This window comes from Equus przewalskii, chromosome 16 (genome assembly GCF_037783145.1).
Source record: "Equus przewalskii isolate Varuska chromosome 16, EquPr2, whole genome shotgun sequence".
NCBI classification, from domain to species: domain Eukaryota; kingdom Metazoa; phylum Chordata; class Mammalia; order Perissodactyla; family Equidae; genus Equus; species Equus przewalskii.
Window position 1 is genome coordinate 5,049,411 of NC_091846.1, and position 23,091 is coordinate 5,072,501.

At 35.7% G+C, this 23,091-nt stretch overlaps 1 protein-coding gene across 4 annotated transcripts in view; it reads left to right on the forward strand.

Moving 5' to 3' along the window:
- NUP58 (nucleoporin 58) overlaps positions 1 to 23,091 on the forward strand; it is a 52,026-nt gene that overhangs the window by 10,865 nt on the left and 18,070 nt on the right. For all 4 annotated transcript variants that reach the window (XM_070578671.1, XM_070578670.1, XM_008540208.2 and 1 more), the window contains 8 exons: positions 1,756 to 1,866; positions 6,195 to 6,219; positions 7,444 to 7,509; positions 7,862 to 8,036; positions 11,936 to 12,015; positions 14,463 to 14,581; positions 15,014 to 15,096; positions 19,807 to 20,008. In XM_070578671.1, the coding sequence (XP_070434772.1) occupies positions 1,756 to 1,866; positions 6,195 to 6,219; positions 7,444 to 7,509; positions 7,862 to 8,036; positions 11,936 to 12,015; positions 14,463 to 14,581; positions 15,014 to 15,096; positions 19,807 to 20,008 (861 nt within the window). The remainder of the gene's footprint in view (positions 1 to 1,755; positions 1,867 to 6,194; positions 6,220 to 7,443; positions 7,510 to 7,861; positions 8,037 to 11,935; positions 12,016 to 14,462; positions 14,582 to 15,013; positions 15,097 to 19,806; positions 20,009 to 23,091) is intronic.

The window sequence follows — 23,091 nt, forward strand, 5'->3', positions numbered from 1 at the left end:
TTGGTTATAGTTAAGGCCAATGTAGGAAAGCCAGTGGGGCTTTGTGGGAGTGAGAAAAGCATTCTTATTTGAAGAAATTGTGTAATTACCTCACATAGCATTGTAACAGCAAGAATTTCTGTTTAACAATTTACAGATTGGGAAAAGTTGATAGATGTTGAAATCACAGAATTTCCAATAGTACTTAGGTTAACTTACAATAGCTATTTAATTTCAGAAGTTTTACTGAGCACCTAGTATGTGTCTGATACTTTACTTGGTTGGGTGGGAGAGATGAAGGAATGTGACTATATTTTCTATTAAAACTATGGTTCTTTCATGTCTTCTGTTCAGAGACCAAATTTAATGGAGAAATTCCAAGTCAGTGGAAGGGGAAAAAATGACTTTGTCAAAATGATCTGTAGAAATTTGTAGTGTTCAAATTTGCATTAATCTTTCAAAGACTTATCTTTATCATTATTGTCTAACTTTATAGTATTGAAAATGTCTACTAATAACCAAATAGTCTTCTAGTAACCAAATTACTAGATGACTGTAACATATTTTTTTGCAGGATAAATATTTTGAACATCTCCCAAAAATTCCTATGAAAGTAAAACATAAAAATAATAGAAAGGAGAGGTAGAGAGTTGTTTTTGTGTCTTGTTATTGAGTTTTTAGGTCTGTTCTGATTTTTCTTAGGCTCTTGACACAATAGTCAATGCTTAATTTATGGTTATGTTAACCTAAAGGCGGCATTGATTTTTAAAAAATTAACAACAGTTATTTTTTTAGCTATGTTTTTCAAGCATTCCCAAGATTTAAATCCAGTTTTCAGTTATCCCATGCTCTTATCTAGTACAGCCTACTGTTTCTTTTGCTTTTAAAGTAAATAGCGTCTTGTCTAAAAAGATCCACAGTTCAGAATGCATGGATTTGCATAATTTACCAACGCAAGATCTTTGACATTTTGCTACTTGATTCACAAGTATACATTAATGACTTAAGATTAACTATAGTCTAGCCTCTTCAGTTCCTTTTGTCAGTGAGGTAAGATTTAAATAAATGTCTAAATTTTAAAAAGTCTACTTATGTTTTCAAAAGTTTTATGAAAAGAACTTGAGACTATGAAATTTTGATGATGTTTGAACTGTAAGACTTCCAATATCAGTTCTTTAAATTTCATTAATAGTAAAGCTGTTTGCTCTATGTTATACTACAATCTTGTAAATTCGTACTCGATTATTTTATTTATTTTCCCCCAGCTTTATTGAGGTATAATTGACAAAATTATACGATAGTTAAAGTGTACAACATGATGATTTGAGATACATACATACATATACATTGTGAAAGGATTCCCACCATTGAGTTAATTAACACATCCAGGACTAGATTATTTTAAAAGTATACAATTCCAAAGCATGATTGGGAGACGATCTATTTACCTGAAAATGTACAAACTAAAGCTGCTTTTGTAGAGAGAGTTTAAAAACAAGAAAATCGTGTCCAAATATATTGAACTAACAGATACATTCTGATCCTTTTCATAAAGAAAAATCACATCATCTAAACTACATATAGCATTGAATCCAAGCAAGACTGTAAGTCTTTGTCCGAAGCATGCTGTAGATTTGTTTCTTGTCATTTGCCCAAATCAAGTATGAAGAAAATCTGGGATCCAACTTAAAAGTATCTGAGTGCTTTGGTCAGTGAGGGAAGATGGTTATAAAGCCTTTGAGTGAGCTTTGTGAGTGATGTCTGGCTTGTTTGTAGGACTTGGACAGAATGCTTTAGGCTTGACCTTGGGAACTACGGCAGCTACTTCAACTGCAGGCAACGAAGGCCTTGGTGGTATAGATTTTAGTAGCTCGTCAGATAAAAAGAGTAAGTAATGTTATTGTAATTTTTTGTTCTAACAGTCCTGTTAAGGAAACTTGATTCCTATATTTCAAAGATTGTTAGTTATATATTCAGTGGTAAAGTTTTTACTGTTAAGTTTGTTTGCATCATATTTCATGAATTTGCTGTGTGTTGTGCTTTGAAAATTTTATTTTTGTAGGAAAATAAGATTTATATGTGCATATGTCTTATTTAGCTATCTTAATGTGTGTATTGTATACTTTTAAATTGGGATCATGATAAATATATTGTTTTGTAACCTATTCTTTCTCATATGATGTATCTCAAATATGTGTCAGTGTCAATAATTCCTAAAAGTATTTTAATGCTGCTTAGTACCAGTTTTATGAATAGATATATCATAATTTAGTCAACCTAACAGTCACCCTATTGTTAGTGTTTGTTTTCAGTTCCTTTCCTCTGGGAAGTATCACTGTATTGGGCATCTTTATAGAGAGAGGCAACATACTATCACAGTTTAGGAGTGCCAGTTCTGGAGCTGAATTGCCTGGGTTCAAATCCTGGCTCAAATGTTTATAAACTCTGTGACCTTATATAAGTTATTCATCCTCTCTGTACTTCAGTTTCCTTATCTATACAGTGGGGGAAAATAATGGTACCTACTTCATGGGATTGGTTTGAGGATTACTGTTTGTAAACCTTTGCAGAGCCAGGCACAGAGTAAATGCTGTCTAGGTATTTGCGTTTATTAGAAATTTTTGTTCGTATTTGGGGTTATTTTTTTTTTTTAGGTAAAATACCTAGAAATTGAGTCATTGGCTTAAAGAGAAGGACATTTTGGGGACTCTTGGTATATATTGTGAAACTACTTTCCAGAAAGATTTTACCACTTTATTTCCCCACCAGACAGTATGAAAATGCCCTTCTCCCTGTGCTCTTGCCATCCTGAATATTCTTTTTAAAAATTTGCCAATCCAAATTCATTTTGAGAAGTTTGTTATTATTGTTGATTCTGTGTGTGTGATTTTTTGTTCTGTTTTGCAACATCTTGTCTGCTTCTGATGAAAGCATGTTTCACTAGAGTACATATTTACCTGTTGCGTTGATACTCTCTGAAGAACGTAAAGTGAGGTAGTGGATGAAGGTGTAACATATTCAGTGTCCATATGTCTGTATACGAATTTTTTTTAAATTGGACATGGGTATTATTATAAGAACATGCTATTCTAGATGCTTTTAGAATTACTATTCCAAAAGTTGGTAAAATCCTTTTAAACTGAAAAGATTTGGATTTATTTCCCTTTGAAAGAGAATCGACTAATTCTTAAACATAGGGTCCTATCTCTTGTTTTTACTTACTTTTCTTTATGGCAACTCTATAATTAGAAAAATAGCCTTAGATGTTTTAGCAGCTCATTTTTTTACTCATTTGAAGCAGCCTGATACCCTCCAACTAGTTCTGTTTTAAGCATGAGACTACTTTTGTCTTCACTGATTGCTTTTAGGCTCCATGTGAAAGGGCAGATTGAGGCGAAGGTGTAAGAGAAATGTAAAGAGTTAATCTCCCCTGTCTTTTACCCTTGCTGCACCTCCCCCCACATCGTCCTACTCACATGCCTTAGCTAGAGTTGAGTGAAAGGAATGCATGGAATAAATGTTATTGCCAACATGTACCATATCCCAATTCCCTTTAGTCTGTTATGTTGTCAAAGGATTCTTTTTTTTCTTTTTTTTCTGCTGAGGAAGATTCGCCCTGACCTAACATCTGTGTCAATCTTTCCTCCATGTTTTAGTATGTGGGGCACCAGCACAGCATGACCACTAACGGAGCAGTGTAAGTCTGCACCCAGGAGCCAAACCTGGGCCACTGAAGCAGAGTGGGCAGAACTCAACTACTAGGCCACCAGGGCTGGCCCAAGGGATTCTTTTTTTAATCTAAAGGATTTCTATTTTTTCCTAGTAGCTATATCAGTTAGCCTGGACCTGCGTTATCAGAGGAGTTCAATCAGATGAAGAGTGGTAGGAAACACCATTTCCTGAAGAAGGGGCAGCATGCAGTGAGACCTGGAGATGAGAATGACCTTGGCCCTTTTGAAGAACTGCTGGAAGGCCAGGGCAGCTACAGAACAGAAAGATCAGACTCCAGAGAGTCATGAAGGGCCTTGCCTGCCATGCTAAGGAATTCTGTAATCATTCTGAAGACAGTTGGGATCCACTAAAGGGTTTTGATTTGGGTAATGTGACATGATGAGATTTGTATTTTAAGAAGAGCATTCTGACAACCCTGTGGAAAGGAAGGAAGAATAGATGTGGAGAACTGTTAGGAAGCTTTTATGACTGAGGCAAAGCTAGGTAGACTAATCAGGAGTCCATGGTAATCTAGAAACAGGCTCAAGTTTTATATATACGTTTTGTTTATATAAATTTTTGTAAAATATGATAAAAATGGAATAGCAAAGAAATAGCAAAATAAGATATTAGTCAATAAAAATGAACTATTTGGAAAAAAATAAAATTAAATCCCTACTTTGTATTATTGTCTCATTAAATCTAAGTCCTGGGTGCCAATTTCAGAAATGTTAAACTATGAAATGAAAAATTTGGGGGCTGGCCCAGTGGCACAGTGGTTAAGTTTGCACGTTCTGCTTTGGCGCCCTGGGGTTTGCAGGTTCGGATCCCGGGTGCGGACATGGCACCACTTGTCAAACCGTGCTGTGGCAGGCATCCCACGTATAAAGTAGAGGAAGATGGGCATGGATGTTAGTTCAGAGCCAGTCTTCCTCTGCAAAAGGAGGAGGATTGGCAGCAGATGTTAGCTCAGGGCTAATCTTCCTCAAAAAAAAAAAAAAGAAAAACTTAGCTTCAGTGAAATAATAAAATATGGAAAAATAAATTACGGTTGAATAAGGAGGTAAACAAAAAGAAACCCCATGTACAAAGTAAAAGGTAAATGACAAATTGAAAGTAAAGCACTTGTTTTCTCACATGTTGACGTCTCTGAAATTGAGATGTGTCTTAACAATTATAAGGATCTAATTTTAGAAATAGACACATGAAATATGATACATTTGAGGCAGAGACTTAATATACTTACTGTTGAAATAGCTCTTAGAAGTCAGTAAGAAAAAGACCTCAGAAATGTACAAATTACATGAATAGGCATTTCACAAAAGGAAAAATATGCTTGTCTAATTAACATTTGAAATGTGTTTTGCTTTACTTAATACTGTCAGAAATATGAGTTAAGATTATAATGGAGTGGCATTTTTCACCTATACACTGACAATGATTTTTTTTTAAAAATATGTTGGTTGTTAAGGGTGTGATGGAAAAGTACTCTTATTCATCGTAGAAGGGAAAGTAAATTGGGACAGTTGTTTTAAGGGATCAGTTTGGTAATATATCAGAGGCCTTCCTTGGCGTATTCTTTGATCTGTAAATTCCTCTTGGAATACAGATCAAGTAATGCACAAGTATTTGTAGAAAAATACATTCATTGTAGCAGCGTTATTTATGTAGTAAATGCTAATATGCTAAGAAAAGGGTGGGGCATAAAGGTTATGATACAGTACATCATCTGTAGTGTACGGTCACTTAAAGTCATTGTAAGTGAATGGAAAATATTCCCAACATGCTGAGAATGTATGTTCAAATATTATTTATGATAATCCCGATTGCTTTTAAAAATATGTATGTAAGTGCAGAAAAAGGCTGGAAGGAACCGTTGAGCGCCCTGGGTGGGATGAAGTTTTGTGTGTTTCTGTATTTTCTATATTTTCTTAATTAACCAAGTCCTATAGTCAGAAATAATTTTGGAAAAGCAGAAAGGTAATCACTGCATCATTTGCTGAAGGAGCATTTTTACTTTTCTGCTTTTAGATATATATTATTAAGGATAACTATCAAATAGGTGTTATTACTGAGCGAGCTGTTGATATGTCTGCAGGTATTAAAAACTATTTTCATTTTTTTAGTTTGCTGCTTTTGTACAATAGGGAAATTCAGGTAATCTGACATATTTTAGTATTCTACACTGATATGGCCTTAAAATGTGTCAAGTAAAGCTCTTGGGAGTTAAACTGCTAGGAAGAATATTTTTCATGGAAGATAGTTGAAAAAGGAGGATAATTACTGTGGAAAGAAATAGATGCAAAGATCTGTACCTGAACATGTCTCCATAACATGCTATCTTTGGAGTTTGTGACAAGTTGACATCGCATGATATTTAAGAGGCGGTCTAAGAAATGCTTAACAGTTTCTATTTCTAACTTAGTTTATGTTAACTTAAAACATGTATTTGGAATACATTGTTAAATTACCTATTTTTACATGAAGCTTCTTGAATTTTCTAGGTGATAAAACAGGAACAAGACCAGAGTAAGTTTATATTTTAACTTTTAAAATATTTTAATTAAGGAGTTTTATTTATTAAATTGCAGGCAAATGGTATGGTTGGAAGTAAATGAAACTGTATAGGCACTTAGAAGAAAAATACTTTCAACCAGTTTTTGTCAAAAATAAAATAGTAAACATATGCTCTAGAAAGATTTTGAAAGGTCAAATCTTTACTTTTTAATCATTAAAGAAATTTAGGATCACTTCTTCCTAGGAAGTGGTTGGCTTTTCCCCAAATAATACAATAAATACAAATACACGTATGTATTTTTTTAACTTATTAAAGTATTGAACTACTCATGGAACTTTACTCTTGGAGCACCTTTTATTTATATATATAAGTGAAAACATATATATACCCCTTTTATATAAAAATTACTGTGCCAGTACCATTTATTTCCTGATGATGAAGAGAATAGCCTCCGTATACATCATACATATGTTTGAAGATTATTATTTTTATTACCAAATTATATTTTCTCACCCAGATTGTATTACATTAAATAAAGCATTTGTAAATAAATGATGAAGCTCACTCCTCCACAACATCTTGTGTATACTTTAGCCTCTTACATAAATGAGGAGGATGCGAGAGACCGAGTTGGCCTACGGTTATATCAAGGAAGTAGCAGCAGATCTGTAACTGAAATCTAGCTCATGATTCTCTTACGTGATGCCAAATGTCACTTACTCTTGTCTTCATTAAGTAGTTATGATTCCCTTAAGCAATTCCCTAGGTCTTACTTTGTTGAAGAACAAATTGAAGTTATAAAATAATAAAGTAAAATATTGTGAGCATCTCATTATGAGAAATTTGTAGACTTTCTTTAGTGAATGCTTTAATATTTTTGAACTGAATAAAATATCAGTCATAGAATTTTTGAGCCAGGGGAACTTAGTTCAATATCTCACCTAATCTGTGGTATTTTCTGAGTTTTTTTCTTAAACATTTAGTCAAATGCATTTAATTACTTAGAATAGATGCCAGTCTTAGAAAAGAAATCTCCATGTCAGATGAGTTGTTAGTTATTTTATAGGTCAGGAAATTTATTGTTCTTTATAAAGAACTTTGAAATCATTCAAGAAAGCTATAAATGGGAAATATTTGCTCTGTTTTCTAGTATCTTAACACATAGTCTAGTATACCTCAGCTGTCAGCTTTTTATAATCTCGATGGTTTTAATATGTCTGTGGTATTTTTCTTAGGGATAGTAAGGCCCTGAAGGATGAAAATCTACCTCCTGTCATCTGCCAGGATGTTGAAAATCTCCAGTAAGTGTGTCATATATGATCAGATAAATCATACTTGAAGAATGCTAGAATATATTTTAGGGGGAACATCTCTTCCTCCTAAACATTTTGAATATATTTTAGGGGGAACATCTCTTCCTCCTAAACATTTTAACTTGGATTAAAATTTTAATGCTTTTAGAAATTAGAAAGTAGAACAACAGGAATTAAAATTCTCTGCCATTCTATTAAAAAAAGCATGTGAACTATAGATAAATTTTTAGTGTTTGCTTCTTAAAATACTTGGACTCTGACCAACTTATTGTAAATGTACTTTCTTTCTGTGGGAAACCAAAAGTGTATTTTTTTTAAAACTCAGTTTTGTTTTTGTAAGGAAATTTGTGAAGGAACAAAAACAAGTCCAAGAAGAAATTAGCAGAATGTCTTCAAAAGCAATGCTTAAAGTACAAGAAGATCTTAAAGCTCTGAAGCAGCTTCTGTCATTGGCTGCCAGTGGACTACAGAGAAACACTCTCAATATTGACAAACTGAAAATGGAAACTGCTCAGGTAAACTAACTTACAGTCATTTTATCATTGGTTTTTGTTTGTTTTTTTAAATGGAAATAAGTCTTTTTAAATTACAAGTTTAATACAGATCTACTATTAGAAAACCATGTAGGTCATATACTTTTAAATTGCTATAATAACAATAGTTACTAGTTTTTATTGAATGCTTACTACATGTGAGGAAGTATTCCAAATGATTTATATATATTAACCCAGTTTGGTTTTCACAACAGCCTGTGAGGTAGGTACTGTTATTATCCTCATTCTGTAGACAAGAAAACAGGCAGAGAGCTTTGTTAACAAGTAGACGAGCTTGGATTCAGACCCTGTCAATCCAGCTCCAGAGCTTATGCTCCTAACTGCTTGTTCCATAAGAATGCCTGCTGGCTAAGTTGTTATATTATACCAGAGGGAACGGCTCGACAGAAAAAATTGTTTGTTGGATCTGCGAATTATTAAATAAAAATTCTATCATGCTTTATAGATACTGAGTTCTACCGATGGCTTGCTAGTCTTACGTCAGTTAATAAACATACTAATGAGGCTCATCTGTCACTCATGTCTACTTGTTTTTTGTCTCTGGTGAATTAAACAATATGTAAAATATATATGTAGTAGTTCTCTGTAGCAGTGGGGAAGAATGATGATAGAAGATTTACCTCTGTTTTGTATTGCACAATTATGAAGTGTACTTGATCTCATCGTGGCAGTCCAGAAATCTTTCCCTGAAGTTCTGCCCGATTAGTCAGTGAACTTCATGTGATACGCCTTTTTACTTTGGCTTCTCGGAGTGCTGTGCTCGGCGTAAATGAAGTGAGAATATTTTAAGTAAAAGTTTTAAAGGTACTTATGTGTCTGTTTTATTGAAATCTAATTGACATATAACATTATATTAGTTTCAGTGTACAACATAATGATTCAATATTTGTGTATATTGTGAAACAATCACCGCAATAAGTCTAATTAACATCCACTGTCACTATAAATGTTACAAATTTTTTTTCCCTTTGGGATGAGAACTTTTAAGATCTACTCTCTTAGTAACTTTCAAATATACAATACAATATTATTAACTGTAGTCATACTATACATTACATCCCCAGGATTTATTTATTTTATAACTGGAAGTTTGTACCTGCTTATATTTTTAAGTCAACTATTGGAGAATACTTTGTGATGTTTTTAATAAAAATGTGTTACTAAGATAGCTATTCTAAACTATGATGTTTAAAGGAAATTCAAAGACTGGTCAAAGACTTTGCTTTCATATTTCCTGTTTGCTTACAAATTCTTTGGTTAAATATCAATAAAAGGTTCCTCCCTGTTTCCTTCTCACTTAGTCTTTCTTTATATATCATCAGTTATGTACTTTCTAGGAGGAAGAAAATGTTAGTTATGGTTTTAGACTACGGAGAATGTTTAGACTTTGATTAAACATTACATGAAATTATAAATTTCATATATGAAATTATATAAATTGTATGGAAAAGGTCATTAGCAAACTAACAGAGCTGGCAAACTCAAGAAAAAGTGTAATTAATGCTATAATGGGGTCCACTGTAATTTTAACACTGGATGATTCCAGTCACAAGTATTTGTGGAATACCTGTTACATACTAGACTTGTTAACAGTCTTTCAGAGATAAAAAGACAACTCCAGAGGTACTAAAAGTCTGGTGGGGTAAATGAAACAATAAAAGATTGGATAGAGTATAAAGGTGGCAAATGAAGAAGAGGATATAAGTCAAAGAAACTTTCCTTAAGGGAAAAATAATCTGAGTTGAATTTAGGAAATTTTATAGGAGATATCAAAGAAATTTGATGTAAGATTATTCTTATTTGCAATATACAGGAATTAGTGCTCTACTCACAGTCTAGTGAATTATCAATGGAAAAAAATGTTCTGACTCCCTTAGTGGAGTAGTTATCAATCTTATTTAACCCCAAAACCTTTTCTTCAAAGAAAGCCTTTTTTTCTGGGAAATACAAGCAGTTTTGAGCTTGAGGAGCAGTGTTGTGATTGTGTAGACCAGAACCTTGTGAAAGCAAAGTCCTTTGTATACTTCATTTTTTGATACACAACTTGAGAATTTAGTAGGGTGGTTAAAATTCTTTTAGGGTAGGGTGGGTGCCACATGCTTCATTGAAGTTACATTGCTGAGTCCATGTGTTCATTCAGTGAACATTTTTAAGGATCTGTTATGTGCAGAGCACTTCAACAGGCATTTGGGATCCAAACACTTATGATACACTAGGGAGAATGAGTTAAATCAGGTAATATGTTCCAGGTGCAAGGTATGATAGAGACACCAGGGGCTCAAATGGACACTTTTATCATCTGTCAGGAGTAGGACACCTTTGTATTGAGTCTTGAAACATACACAGGTGTTGCCCAGGCTGATAGGGAGGAAGGATGACAAGCAAAGGCATAGAGGCATGAAATTGGCATGTTTGAGGATTGATAGTTTAGTATTACAGGAGCCCTGAGTGTGAATCTGGACCTGGCAAGAGCCCATGCCTGGAGAAGTAGGCAGGGTCGGAGTTTGAATAGTCCAGACCTCTCCAGGGCATTTATACTAGAGTCCACTGGATGGAAGCCCAGATTGAAGAGTGAAAAGGAAGTGGAGAGAACAGTTAGAGACTTAACAGCATGGCGTAAAATGAGGGCAAGAGGTGGCTGCAGGGAATGTAAAGCTAAGGTATAATACTTTTTTTTTTAATAAGAAAAACTTAAATAGGGGTTGAAAAAGCAGTGAAATGACATGAGTATGAAGTATAAGGGGGTAAAACAGAATATCTGTCTTGGAAGACCTCTGCCTAGAAGATAGAAATTGCACTGAGGAGCAGAAGAAGGCAATATAAGAAAGATTATATCTATAAGCTTTCAAAGAACTGGGCTGCCTCAGTTCGCTTCTCAGGTCTTCCAGCTTGGGCAAAGGACTTAATGTCTCTGTAACTCCATGTCTTCATCTGTAAAAAGGGGGACATGAGCTCCATTATAGGGTTATTATTGAGGATTAACCATGATAATGTAAGTAAAGCCTTTAGCATAGTTCTTGGTACATAGTAAGTGCCCAGAGTGTTAGCTGCTGCCATCATGAGCCTCAACATTATTATTACTACTACCTTGGTTTTTCTTTTTTTTTTTTTATTCCATTGAGGAAGATTTGCTCTGAGCTAACATCTTCTGCCAGTCTTCTTTTCACTTAAGGAAGATTCGCCCTGAGCTAACATCTGTGCCAGTCTTCCTCCATTTTGTGTGTGGGTTGCCCCATAGCATGGCTGACAAGTGGTGTAGGTCTGCGACCAGGATCCGAACCTGTGAACCCAGGCCACCAAAGCAGAGTGCATCAAACTCAACCAGTATGCCACAGGGTTGGCCCCTGCATTGCTTTTTTAAAATAGTTTTCTCTACATTTGTATATTGAAGATGTTTAAATAGCAGCATAGTCTTCCACTGTGGATGAATTAACTGTATGAATCCTACAGAAATCTATAGTTTCTTAAAATAGACCAGCACCTCATTATAAATTTATCATAAAATTTGTTAAAAGTATAGTTTCTTGCTGCTATGGCAGTGTCCCACACATAAAGTGGAGGAAGATTGGCACAGATGTTAGCCCTGGGCTAATCTTCCTTAGTTAGGGGTGAGCTGGTGGTGGGGGTGGGAGATTGGCAACAGATGTTAGCTCAGGGCTAATCTTACTCAGCAAAAAAAAAGTGTAGTTTGTCTTCTCTGGAAAGAGGTGTTAGCAACTTGTTGTAAAGCAGCTTTATCCATATGTTCTCATGGCATGACTCTCTAAAAATGGCATTGTTTGAAGTTCCAGTCCAGGGATCTTGGTATTTTTAGCCTAACTTTTAACTGGCCTTTTTTTTTTAAACCTCTAATATACTAGGAGTTAAAGAATGCTGAAATAGCTTTAAGAACCCAGAAAACACCACCTGGACTCCACCATGAAAATACAGCTCCTGCTGAGTAAGTTACTGGATTTTTTTTAAACAAATGTTTTTTACTTTAAGAAAGCACAACAGTAAAAACAATACACTGGGTAAGAATTTTTAGTTTACTACGTACCAAGTCTGAGTTAATAAGCACTTTACATGGATTTTTAAATATAATTCTGTAATAACCCTAAGAGGGTAGTTGATTATTCTTGTTTTATTAAAGGGTAAGTGAAGGCTAAGATCTTCGCTTTTAACTACTGTTAGGCAGTTACACTTCATTTACATGTTACATATAGGGTCTGTTCCTCTTTATTAAGTTGTACAGGTAGTAGAAACTTACATTTTTACCCATAAGGACTTTTAATTTAAAAATAATTTTATGATAGTCCTTTCTGTAAACAGGGCATACTAAATATAGTTCAACCCTTTTACTTATTTGCATAGCTTTTATTTACATAGGTAATAAATCTTCAGGAAGAAAAATTACAAAATGTAGACAAGTAAAATTAAATTTTAAAAATCCACCTGTAATCTCATTAGTCAGCTTGTGTATCTGTTTAGTTTCCACGCGTGTGATGTATGTCTTGTCTTTTTTTAATGTCCTTTTGAGTTGCTAGAGATAATAATAGCTAATACTTATCAAATTCTTCCCATACGCCAAGCAGTGTGCTTAGCACTTCACATGCTTCATCTCATTTCCCACAAAACCTCTGCAGCTGTTACTGTGCAGTCTGAGAGATGCGGAGCCTGAGGCATGAAGAGGTGCAGTCCTGAGCTTGTGAGTGGTAGAGGTCTGACTCCTGCTCCCTCACTTTTTTCCTTTCAATTTTTTATTATGATATAATTTCAGATTTACAGAAAAGTTTCAAGAATAAAACAAAGAATTCCCATATACGTTTCATCCAGATTCCCCACGTTAGCATTTTTACTAAATTTGTTTTATTCCTTGCTCTCTGTGTATGTATATATACTTTTTTCCCCTGAATAGGTTATTTGCAGACATGATGCCCTTTATGCTTAAGTACTTTAGTGTGTATTTCTTAAACATTAGAATATTCTCTTACATAACCACAGTACAATGATCAAAAATCAGGAAATTAACAATGACAGTGATACTCCTCTTATCGTATTCAAGGTAGCATGAGATATGCTTCCTCGCTGGACTTCCTCTAGTATTTTATCCCTGTGTCTTGTTCTTCATGCTGCCATCAAAGATAGTTTTGAAATGGATTGAATTGTATCACTTTCCACTGCAGAAAGCTTTCACAGCTCCCCGTTTCTAATAGAATAACATTGACTGCTTTGCATGCTATTCAAGTTCCTTTTTATCTTTCCAGCATTCTCTGGTTAAATTTATCAGAATAGTAGTAATAATTGCATGTTCTTCCTATAGTACACTGTAGTGTTTTCAGATTATAAGTAATGTTTCAGATTATAAATAGAAGAACTCTTAAGTACCTGATTGTAAAATCTGATTTACAATTGCACTGTGTTTTTAACTTTTTATTTTGAACTTTAGACTTACAGAAACCTTGCAAAAATAGTAGGACAAAGATTTTCCTTATATCTCTTGCCCTGCTTCCTTTAACATTAACATATTGCATAACCATAGTATAATTATCACAGGAAATTAACATTAGCACAATATTATTAACCAAACTACTCAACTTATTTGAATTTTACTGACTTTTCCACTAATGTGCTTTTTCTGTTCCTGGATCTTATTTTCCGCCAATGTATTTTTTCTACTATGGGATCATGTTCACATTGCATTTAGTTATTATTTCTCCTTAATCTCTTATAATCTGTAACAATTATTCAGTCTTTCCTTGTCTTTGATGATCTTGATAGTTTTGAAGAGTATTAAGTTATTTTGTAGATTACCCCTTGATTGGGATTTTTCATGTTTGGAGTAAGGATATGCAACTATTTTTGATACCTTGATAACTTACAAGTTTGGGTTTTTGTTTCAATAATAATCCCTGCCTCTTAAGGATACCTTATATCATCAGACTAATTCAAAGGCCCTGCTTAAAAGGGGGCCTATGTTTATTTATTTGGTATTCTGTTTTTTTAATGAAGATTTATTTATGTTTTTAAAATTTTTTTTGAGGAAGATTAGCTCTGAGCTAACATCTACTGCCAATCCTCTTTGCTGAGGAAGACTGGCTTTGAGCTAACATCCGTGCCCATCTTCCTCTATTTGTTTTTTCCTTCTTCTACCCAAAGCCCCGCAGTACACAGTTACGTATTTTAGTTGTGGGTCCTTCTAGTTGTGGCATGTGGGACAGCGCCTCAGCGTGGCTTGATGAGTGGTGCTAGGTCCACGCCCAGGATCCGAATCAGCGAAACCCCGGGCCGCCGAAGCAGAGCGTGCGAACCCAACCACTCGGCCATGGGGCCGGCCCCTGGTATTTTGTATATAAAGAAAATAATGTTTTTAAAACTTTGATCTGACTTTGTAAATGTTTTATACAGCTACTTTAGAATCTTGGTTCAGCAGTTTGAGGTACAGCTTCAGCAGTACAGACAGCAGATTGAAGAACTAGAAAACCATCTTGCCACTCAAGCAAATAATTCACATATAACCCCTCAAGGTAACATGTTTTCTGTGGTGATTTTCTTTTGATAGCACAATTTTCTTGATAAGAGAGAGGTTAGGCTTTGTTATGTAGTAGATATTCTAGATAACCACTAGTAGTTGTCTTAAGTTGCCATAAGAAAATTTCCTTAAAAATCCTTGATTAGATCTTCATTCCTCGTAAATATAAAATGCTTTATTATGAATTGTTACTATACTAATAAAGGCAGAAGTCTTAGGGCCTCTTCCCCTTCTGCATGTTGCTGATGGAGACATCCTTCTCTCAGCCTGCTCATTCTGCTCTCTTCTCTTAGCCGCAGAAATATTGATGGAGTTTTTTCCTCCTACACATTAAGAGGCCCAATGTAAAATTGTACTCAAGTAATAGAAAAATAACATTGATTGTGTTATACATGTATTTGTGTGATAATATAATTTTCTTTTATAGATTTGTCAATGGCTATGCAGAAAATTTATCAAACATTTGTAGCTTTAGCTGCACAACTTCAGTCTATTCATGAAAATGTAAAGGTAAGTTTTCAGTGCCAGTTCAACTATCTGGATTTCTAGACCCAAGCAAACTGTTTGTTCGTTTGCAGGACAGAAGTATCCATGCTTATTACACAAATAGCTAAAATTACATGTAAGTGAAAAAGACTAAAACTAAAATAGTCCATAATCATGCGCAGACAAATCCATGGATAATATCTGTTCTTTTTAAAAAGATCTAAGTGTCATATGCAATCTGTTATTGTAACTTTTTTCAACAGTATATTGTGAACCACTTTCTGTGTTCATAACACATGTTTCTTTGACATCATTTTTAGTGGTTACCTAGGATTTCATTATATGTATGTGCATAGTTTGTTTAACCCATCCTCTTTTGTTGGACATTTAGGTTATTTCCATCTCTACCACAAAAAACACTGCTACAGAAAATAAACATTCCTAGTAGCAAAATCATTTTGCACTGCTTTAATTTTATATATGTTTTAAATGTTTATTAGCCACTGCATAAAAAAACTTGCTTTGTCCATAAATGCAGGAAACTGTTTGTGTTTATTAAGTAATATAAATAAAGTAATCTGTCACTGAGTATTTTGAACCTCATGTAACAATGTTAATTTTTAAACTTTAAGTGAAATGTTAAATGTAAGTACACTTTTTCCAACTAATTAAGCAAATGTAATTAAAATCTTTCTTGGAGTTATATACAGCCAGAAAAAACCTTTAAAATTCAAAGCATCTGAACCTGAGTCTAAATAAATTATTAACTGTGTAGAATAGAGTTTAATCGAGATTACCACTATTTTTATTTTTATTTTATTTTATTTTTTTGAGGAAGATTAGGCCTGAGCTAACTACTGCCAGTCCTCCTCTTTTTTGCTGAGGAAGCCTGGCCCTGAGCTAACATCGTGCCCATCTTCCTCTACTTTATACGTGGGATGCCTGCCACAGCATGGTTTGCCAAGTGGTGCCATGTCTGCACCCGGGAACTGAACTGGCGAACCCTGGGCCGCCGAGAAGCAGAATGTGCGAACTTAACCGCTGCGCCACTGGGCCAGCCCTTTATTTTTATTTTAATCTGAAGCATGGTAATAGAATTTTTTAAAAAGGTAACCCTTTAAATTATAGCATTTCTGAAATAATAGCACACTTCAGACCTTTTTCTTTAATAGATTTAAAATTCTAAACTAAATCTTTAAAATAATTTCGTTTTAAAGGAGGAGTTTTTATCAGATTTTCGTGAGATTTCTATGTATTATAGTAAATATTACTTTAGTTTTTAAAGTGCTAAAGATGATTCTCTCTTGGTACTTTGAAGTCTCTTGTGCGGATGGCTATTTTTTATTATGGAAATTTTCAAATACATGCTATATATCCTAATGAATGCCCAGGTACTACCACCCACCTTCAGTCACTATCAAGATGCTGCTGATCTTGTTTTATCAGTTCTCCGCACAGAGATGCTTTTCTTCCCTGGGGTATTTTAAAGCAAATTCCAGATATGTCATTTGTAAGTATACGTGCTTTTTCAATGGCAGTTTCTCCTCTCTGGTTTAAAAACTACACTTTTCAATAAAACAGTGACCATAAAACAATGACAGAGATTTGCACAAAACAGCCTCAGATTGTGTTGTATGAACTTTACATGAAGTTTTGACCTACTCTTTTTTTTATACACATTCCCAAGAACCAAATGATATTCCATGATCAGATTTGCTACATTGCCATTTATTTTCAGCTGCATTTAGTGAGCACACTGTAATTTGTAGACTTGTTGACTTCTCATAGAAATCTCGTAAGAGGCATTTTTTTGTTCCTTTTATATTGTTTTTCATGAGTTAATGTATTGAAACAGTCTTAAGCTACCTGATCCAGCCAGGTAATGTCCTTAACAAAATTGGATGTTTCATCAATTAATTATATAAATCATGGCTGATGTCAGTTTTTCTTTTTTTTTAAGATTTTATTTATTTTTTTCCTTTTTCTCCCAAAAGCCCCCAGGTACATAGTTTCATATTCTTAGTTGTGGGTCCTTCTAGTTGTGGCATGTGGGACGCTGCCTCAGCGTGGTCTGATGAGCAGTGCCATGTCCGCGCCCAGGATTCGAACCAACGAAACACTGGGCCGCCTGCAGCGGAGCGCGCGAACTTAACCGCTCAGCCACGGGGCCAGCCCCTGATGTCAGTTTTTTGTTTTTTCTTAAACTAATTGTCTTTTGAGAGTCTTTAAGACGGGTCATTATTTCCTAGTATCTGAAGTAGAAATAAAATGTATGGGCTATTGATACCAAACATTGTATGGGTATGTTTATGTAACCGCACAGAAAAAGGAGGATGGGTTTGGGGGAGATCAGTTCTAGTAGTATTTGTTTTTCCAGCGTTGCACACCCTAATTCTGACTGCAGTTTCCCAGCGTCACACACCCTGATTCTGACTGCAGTTTCCCAGCGTCACACACCCTGATTCTGACTGCAGTTTCCCAGCGTCACACACCCTAATTCTGACTGCAGTTTCCCAGCGTCACACACCCTGATTCTGACTGCAGTTTCCCAGCGTCACACACCCTGATTCTGACTGCAGTTTCCCAACGTCACACACCCTGATTCTGACTGCAGTTTCCCAACGTCGCACACCCTAATTCTGACTGCAGTTTCCCAACGTCACACACCCTAATTCTGACTGCAGTTTCCCAACGTCACACACCCTAATTCTGACTGCAGTTTCCCAACGTCGCACACCCTAATTCTGACTGCAGTTTCCCAACGTCGCACACCCTAATTCTGACTGCAGTTTCCCAGCGTCACACACCCTGATTCTGACTGCAGTTTTCCAGCGTCGCACACCCTAATTCTGACTGCAGTTTCCCAACGTCACACACCGATTCTGACTGCAGTTTCCCAACGTCACACACCCTAATTCTGACTGCAGTTTCCCAGCGTCGCACACCCTAATTCTGACTGCAGTTTCCCAGCGTCGCACACCCTAATTCTGACTGCAGTTTCCCAACGTCGCACACCCTAATTCTGACTGCAGTTTCCCAACGTCGCACACCCTAATTCTGACTGCAGTTTCCCAATGTCGCACACCCTAATTCTGACTGCAGTTTCCCAACATCGCACACCCTAATTCTGACTGCAGTTTCCCAGCGTCGCACACCCTGATTCTGACTGCAGTTTCCCAGCGTCGCACACCCTAATTCTGACTGCAGTTTTCCAGCGTCGCACACCCTGATTCTGACTGCAGTTTCCCAGCGTCGCACACCCTAATTCTGACTGCAGTTTCCCAACGTCGCACACCGTAATTCTGACTGCAGTTTCCCAACGTCGCACACCCTAATTCTGACTGCAGTTTCCCAACATCGCACACCCTAATTCTGACTGCAGTTTTCCAGCGTCGCACACCCTGATTCTGACTGCAGTTTCCCAACGTCGCACACCCTGATTCTGACTGCAGTTTCCCAACGTCGCACACCCTAATTCTGACTGCAGTTTCCCAACATCGCACACCCTAATTCTGACTGCAGTTTCCCAACGTCGCACACCCTAATTCTGACTGCAGTTTTCCCAATTTTCAGTTCCTGGCAGGCCTACTTGAGTACATTATAGAGGCAGAGGAGTTTGGAACTATAACATGAAATACTGACATCCACATAAAGGGGATGATAGCTTTTAAATACTATAAACAACAGTAAGATTTCTGAGTTCTCTGTTAAAACCAAAAAGCTTAATATTTATTAATTTCTGCTAAGAGTGGGTCGGAAATATGCAAATTCTACCTCTCTTCAAAAAGTGGTATAAAACTGATCTAAATTAGGTTAAATCTTTAATGAAAGTATTTAATAATTCTAATGTGAAACAGAATGGTCCATATTAATGGCCTTAATCAAAGCAGATGTTGCATTGGATAAACCAGCCCACTTTATGAACTTGATTTTTTCTTTCTTACTCTGAAATTATAAACTCACTCCTCTGCCTCCCACTCCCATCCTGTTTGGTTATACAAGCTCAACATAAGTTACCTAGGCTTTTTAAGAAAGATATTTAACAAATACGTATTTAGTACTTTGTTTTCAAGCTTTTTGAATCTAAAAGTTATCAAAAGGTTGGACATTGGAGGGGAAAATTTGATGAAAAACTGGAATATTAAAATGAAATTTTAGATATTACTCTGCTTGTCTCAAAACCTAGCTAACTCGGGGCCAGCCTGGTGGTGCAGCGGTTAAGTTCACATCCTCCATTTAGGCAGCCCGGGGTTCACCAGTTCAGATCCTGGATGTGGACCTACACACCACTTGTCAAGCCATGCTTTGGCAGGCATCCTGCATATAAAGTAGAGGAAGGTGGGCACGGATGTTAGCTCAGGGCCAGTCTTCCTTGGCAAAAAGAGGAGGATTGGTGGCAGCTGTTAGCTCAGGGATAATCTTCCTAAAAGCAACAAAACTTAGCTCTAACTCATTTTAAAGAGGGCCTCACGAAGCCAGAATATTTTAGGCAGTTTATTGTAAAGACATGACAAGAATAGAGAAAAAAATATTCAAATATTCGAAAGAGTACTAGAACTCACAAACTTGTTACTCCCCACACCATGCATTACCAACATTCTCATTTGCAGTTTAGATGGAATGTATAATATTGGCAGTGTCTTTGCTAACTTATTTCATAGTTATATCCATTCACATACTACCAGAGTCAGTCCAGAACTTGATTAATCTTTTCTTTTTTTTAATTTCGTTTAGGTGCTTAAAGAACAATACCTTGGCTACAGGAAAATGTTCTTGGGAGATGCTGTAGATGTGTTTGAAGCCAGGCGAGCAGAAGCCAAGAAGTGGCAGAATGCACCCAGAGTTACTACTGGACCCACCCCTTTCAGCAACATGCCAAATGCAGCAGCCGTTGCCATGGCTGCAACACTTACACAGCAGCAACAGCCTGCTACAGGTCTGAATGCATTCAAGTTATAGCTTCTTACTGTTAAAATGCAGAACATTTATGTGCATTTTTATAAGTCTTCCTTTTGTGTTAGCACTGAAGAAATTTCTATGAGTAGCTGTTCCAATACAATCTAAAAATTGTGATGGACACAATTATAAACATATACCTGATAAAAAACGCAGGGTAGTCTTAGCAATAATTATACGTCAATAGATATTGAATATTGTGAATTTACTTAATGTTACTTGCTGTATTGCTATAAATGCCCTTTAGAACACAGTGTTTCACTACTGAATTACACTTAAAAATAACAGATTCTAAAATCGTGATTGTATCATTTATTGTTTTAAAGTCTGAGGTAATCCAGCCATACACTGCATTTTTCATATATGACACTGATAGATGGTGCATTCTCGTTTCCTCATACATGGTGATTACAGAGCACCCACATTCAGGATGAAGTACGTTTTTATTCACTGAAGGTGTGTTGAAGATCAGTTTGTGTGTATAATGACTGGAAACAGAGTACAGGCCCTCTTAACCAAATTTGGAAGAAGGTATATTCTAAAATTATTTGTACCTTTTCAAAATGAACAGAACAGTAGCAAGAGCAGGAAAAAGATGTTTTGAGATGCTCTGGATTGCAGATGAAGAAGTATGAACTAGGAAGTTGAGCAGGTGGTAGAAAGAATTGGTGAGATACTGGAAAGCAGACTAGTCCCTTGATTTAATTTCGCTTCTAATGAGAGAAACATTTTTGTGGTCTAGTTCTGCAATATTTAGTTTGGTCCTATGTCTTTTGGAGATTATTTGTCTTTTTATCCTGCAGTCCCTTTTTTGTCAGGATTGAAGTTTAACAGAAAAATATGGTCTTAATGAATGTTGATTTCTTTCTTTACTCATTCATAGATTTTTGAGTAATGCTTATTAGTTATTCTACAGCTTGTGTCTTTCTGAGATTTCTTTATAGTCCAATAATAAATTATAGTACAAAAAAAAGTAAAAAACGTATCTAGATTGCATTCAGGCTGCCTCTATTAGGGAACCATTCTCTGGTTTTCACTATTGGCAGTTTAAGCCATTGTTCTTCACATTTGGAGATGACGGAATTGACTTTCCATCAGTAAATGGCTGATGATGGGTTTATGCCAAATCCTCCACATTCCATGGCTGGATCCATGTGAATAGTGGCTCACATAAGCACTATATAGTAGTCTCTAGCTGGCTGGAGTGTAGAATTGCATTCTCAAGTTATGGAGGGAAAAAAAGTCATTCATTATGGGATTGATTACTATAAAGCGATTATGGAATTGATTCCTGTCAATCTCATAATTATGATCATCAGTTCTCATGATTATTTAACCAGCTAATCAAACCAACCAGAGTACCAATTTACTCTTTAGAGCCAATGTTAATCCTAAAGTAGATCAGATAAAGCATGGGTTTGCTTAAGTCGTCTTTATACAGGGGATTTCCATTCTAGTAAATAAAACTGGAGAAAGATCCATTATCTAAAATGTTATGCTGTAAGTGAACTTTATTCTGTGGTATAAACTAAAATTGAAGGAAAACCAGCTGTCAGGGCATTTGTTTTGTTTTTTAACTCTCATGTAGACAGTCTTGAGAGGTTTGTAGGTTTTTCACTCATACGTTTTGGACTTGTGGACATATGAAAACATGTGTTCATTCTATAAATACGAGTGCCTGCCGTGTGCTTGGCTCCAGGGGTAGAAAGATAAACAGTATGGATATGGTCTTTGCTCTCTGTGGTGGTGGAGCATATTAGATGAATTTAGACTAATCATCTTGAGGAGCCTTTTGCTCATATGCTTTAGTTTTGTCTGTACTTTTGCCAGACTTTGGGGAAACTATTTTCTCTGTTCCCTGAAGTTGTTTTCTCTATTCGCATAAGGGCTTTCTAATCAGGTGGCAGGAATTGTAGTTTATCGACCTAAACAGTCTTAGAGTGTTTTCGTTTTGAGTTATATGGATTTTTAGAACTGAGAAGCTAAACAGTAGTACTAATAGTTTTGCATTATGCCTTCTCTTTTTCCTTTTATGTCTCTAAAGGTCTCCCAGGCTCCATAGTCCATTCCATTATGCCTCTCCCAGTCAGAATGTTAGTTATTTTGGTCATGTCACCACTATAGCAGAATTTTTTAGCTCTGTTAGAAACGTACTGATTTTATGAGTTACAGCCCATTCAGAAGTGTCCCTATTTATTGCATTGTGCTTTGTACCCAGTGACTTATTTCTTATGTCCTGTGACTTTGATGAAATCTTTTTTTAAGCGCTAGTAACCAATTTTAAAGACCATGTAGATGAAGCTAGATAAAGCTTGTGGGCTGTTTTTAATGCATCACTGTTGATCTGTGCAAGATTTGAGTTGTCAGAGGTGTTTTACTTTTATTTGCATATGGATTCTTGACTTCATTAGTGTATAACAGATAGCTTCTTAGGCTGCTACCTTCTGAAGGTAGTTTCTATGTAGTCTTTCTTGGAGGTGGAGGTATGGACTTAAGTGACTGCTTGGTTCCTTCTTCAATGTTTTTTAATGAAAAAGTATGTAATAGAGCTTACGCCTTTGTGACTTATGGTTATTGCTTCTGAAGGCTGAAGCAAATTGATGAAAAACCAGCAGGCTGTTTATGTATGAAATAAGCATCAACACATGGATGAATTACACATTGGTAGATCTTGAGTATACTTGTCCACCAGTGCTTCTGAAGCCTCTAAAAAGCTTAAGACATTTACATTAGGCTTTTCAGTTTACTTTAACTTAGGGTAGGTTGTTTTAAGCTAAGGTACTGGGATTAAGTTGTGCTGTTGTGTTTTGACACTTTAAAAAGTTCTTAATGTTTACATAATAAGACTCATGTGATTTAGCTGCTGTTTTTAAGGAGAGCTGAGACATTTTGTTAGGAATTTCTACTTTGTAGCTTTTAGTGTAGGTTTGGACATTTAAAGTGTAGTGTTAAATAGAAAACTTTAAGTATTTAATTTTAGTCTTGTGGCTTTGTGATTTTTGTTGTATTTAATAACCAAAGGGACATTCCCCATTAAATCAGTAAGAGTAAAATTTTTCAAAT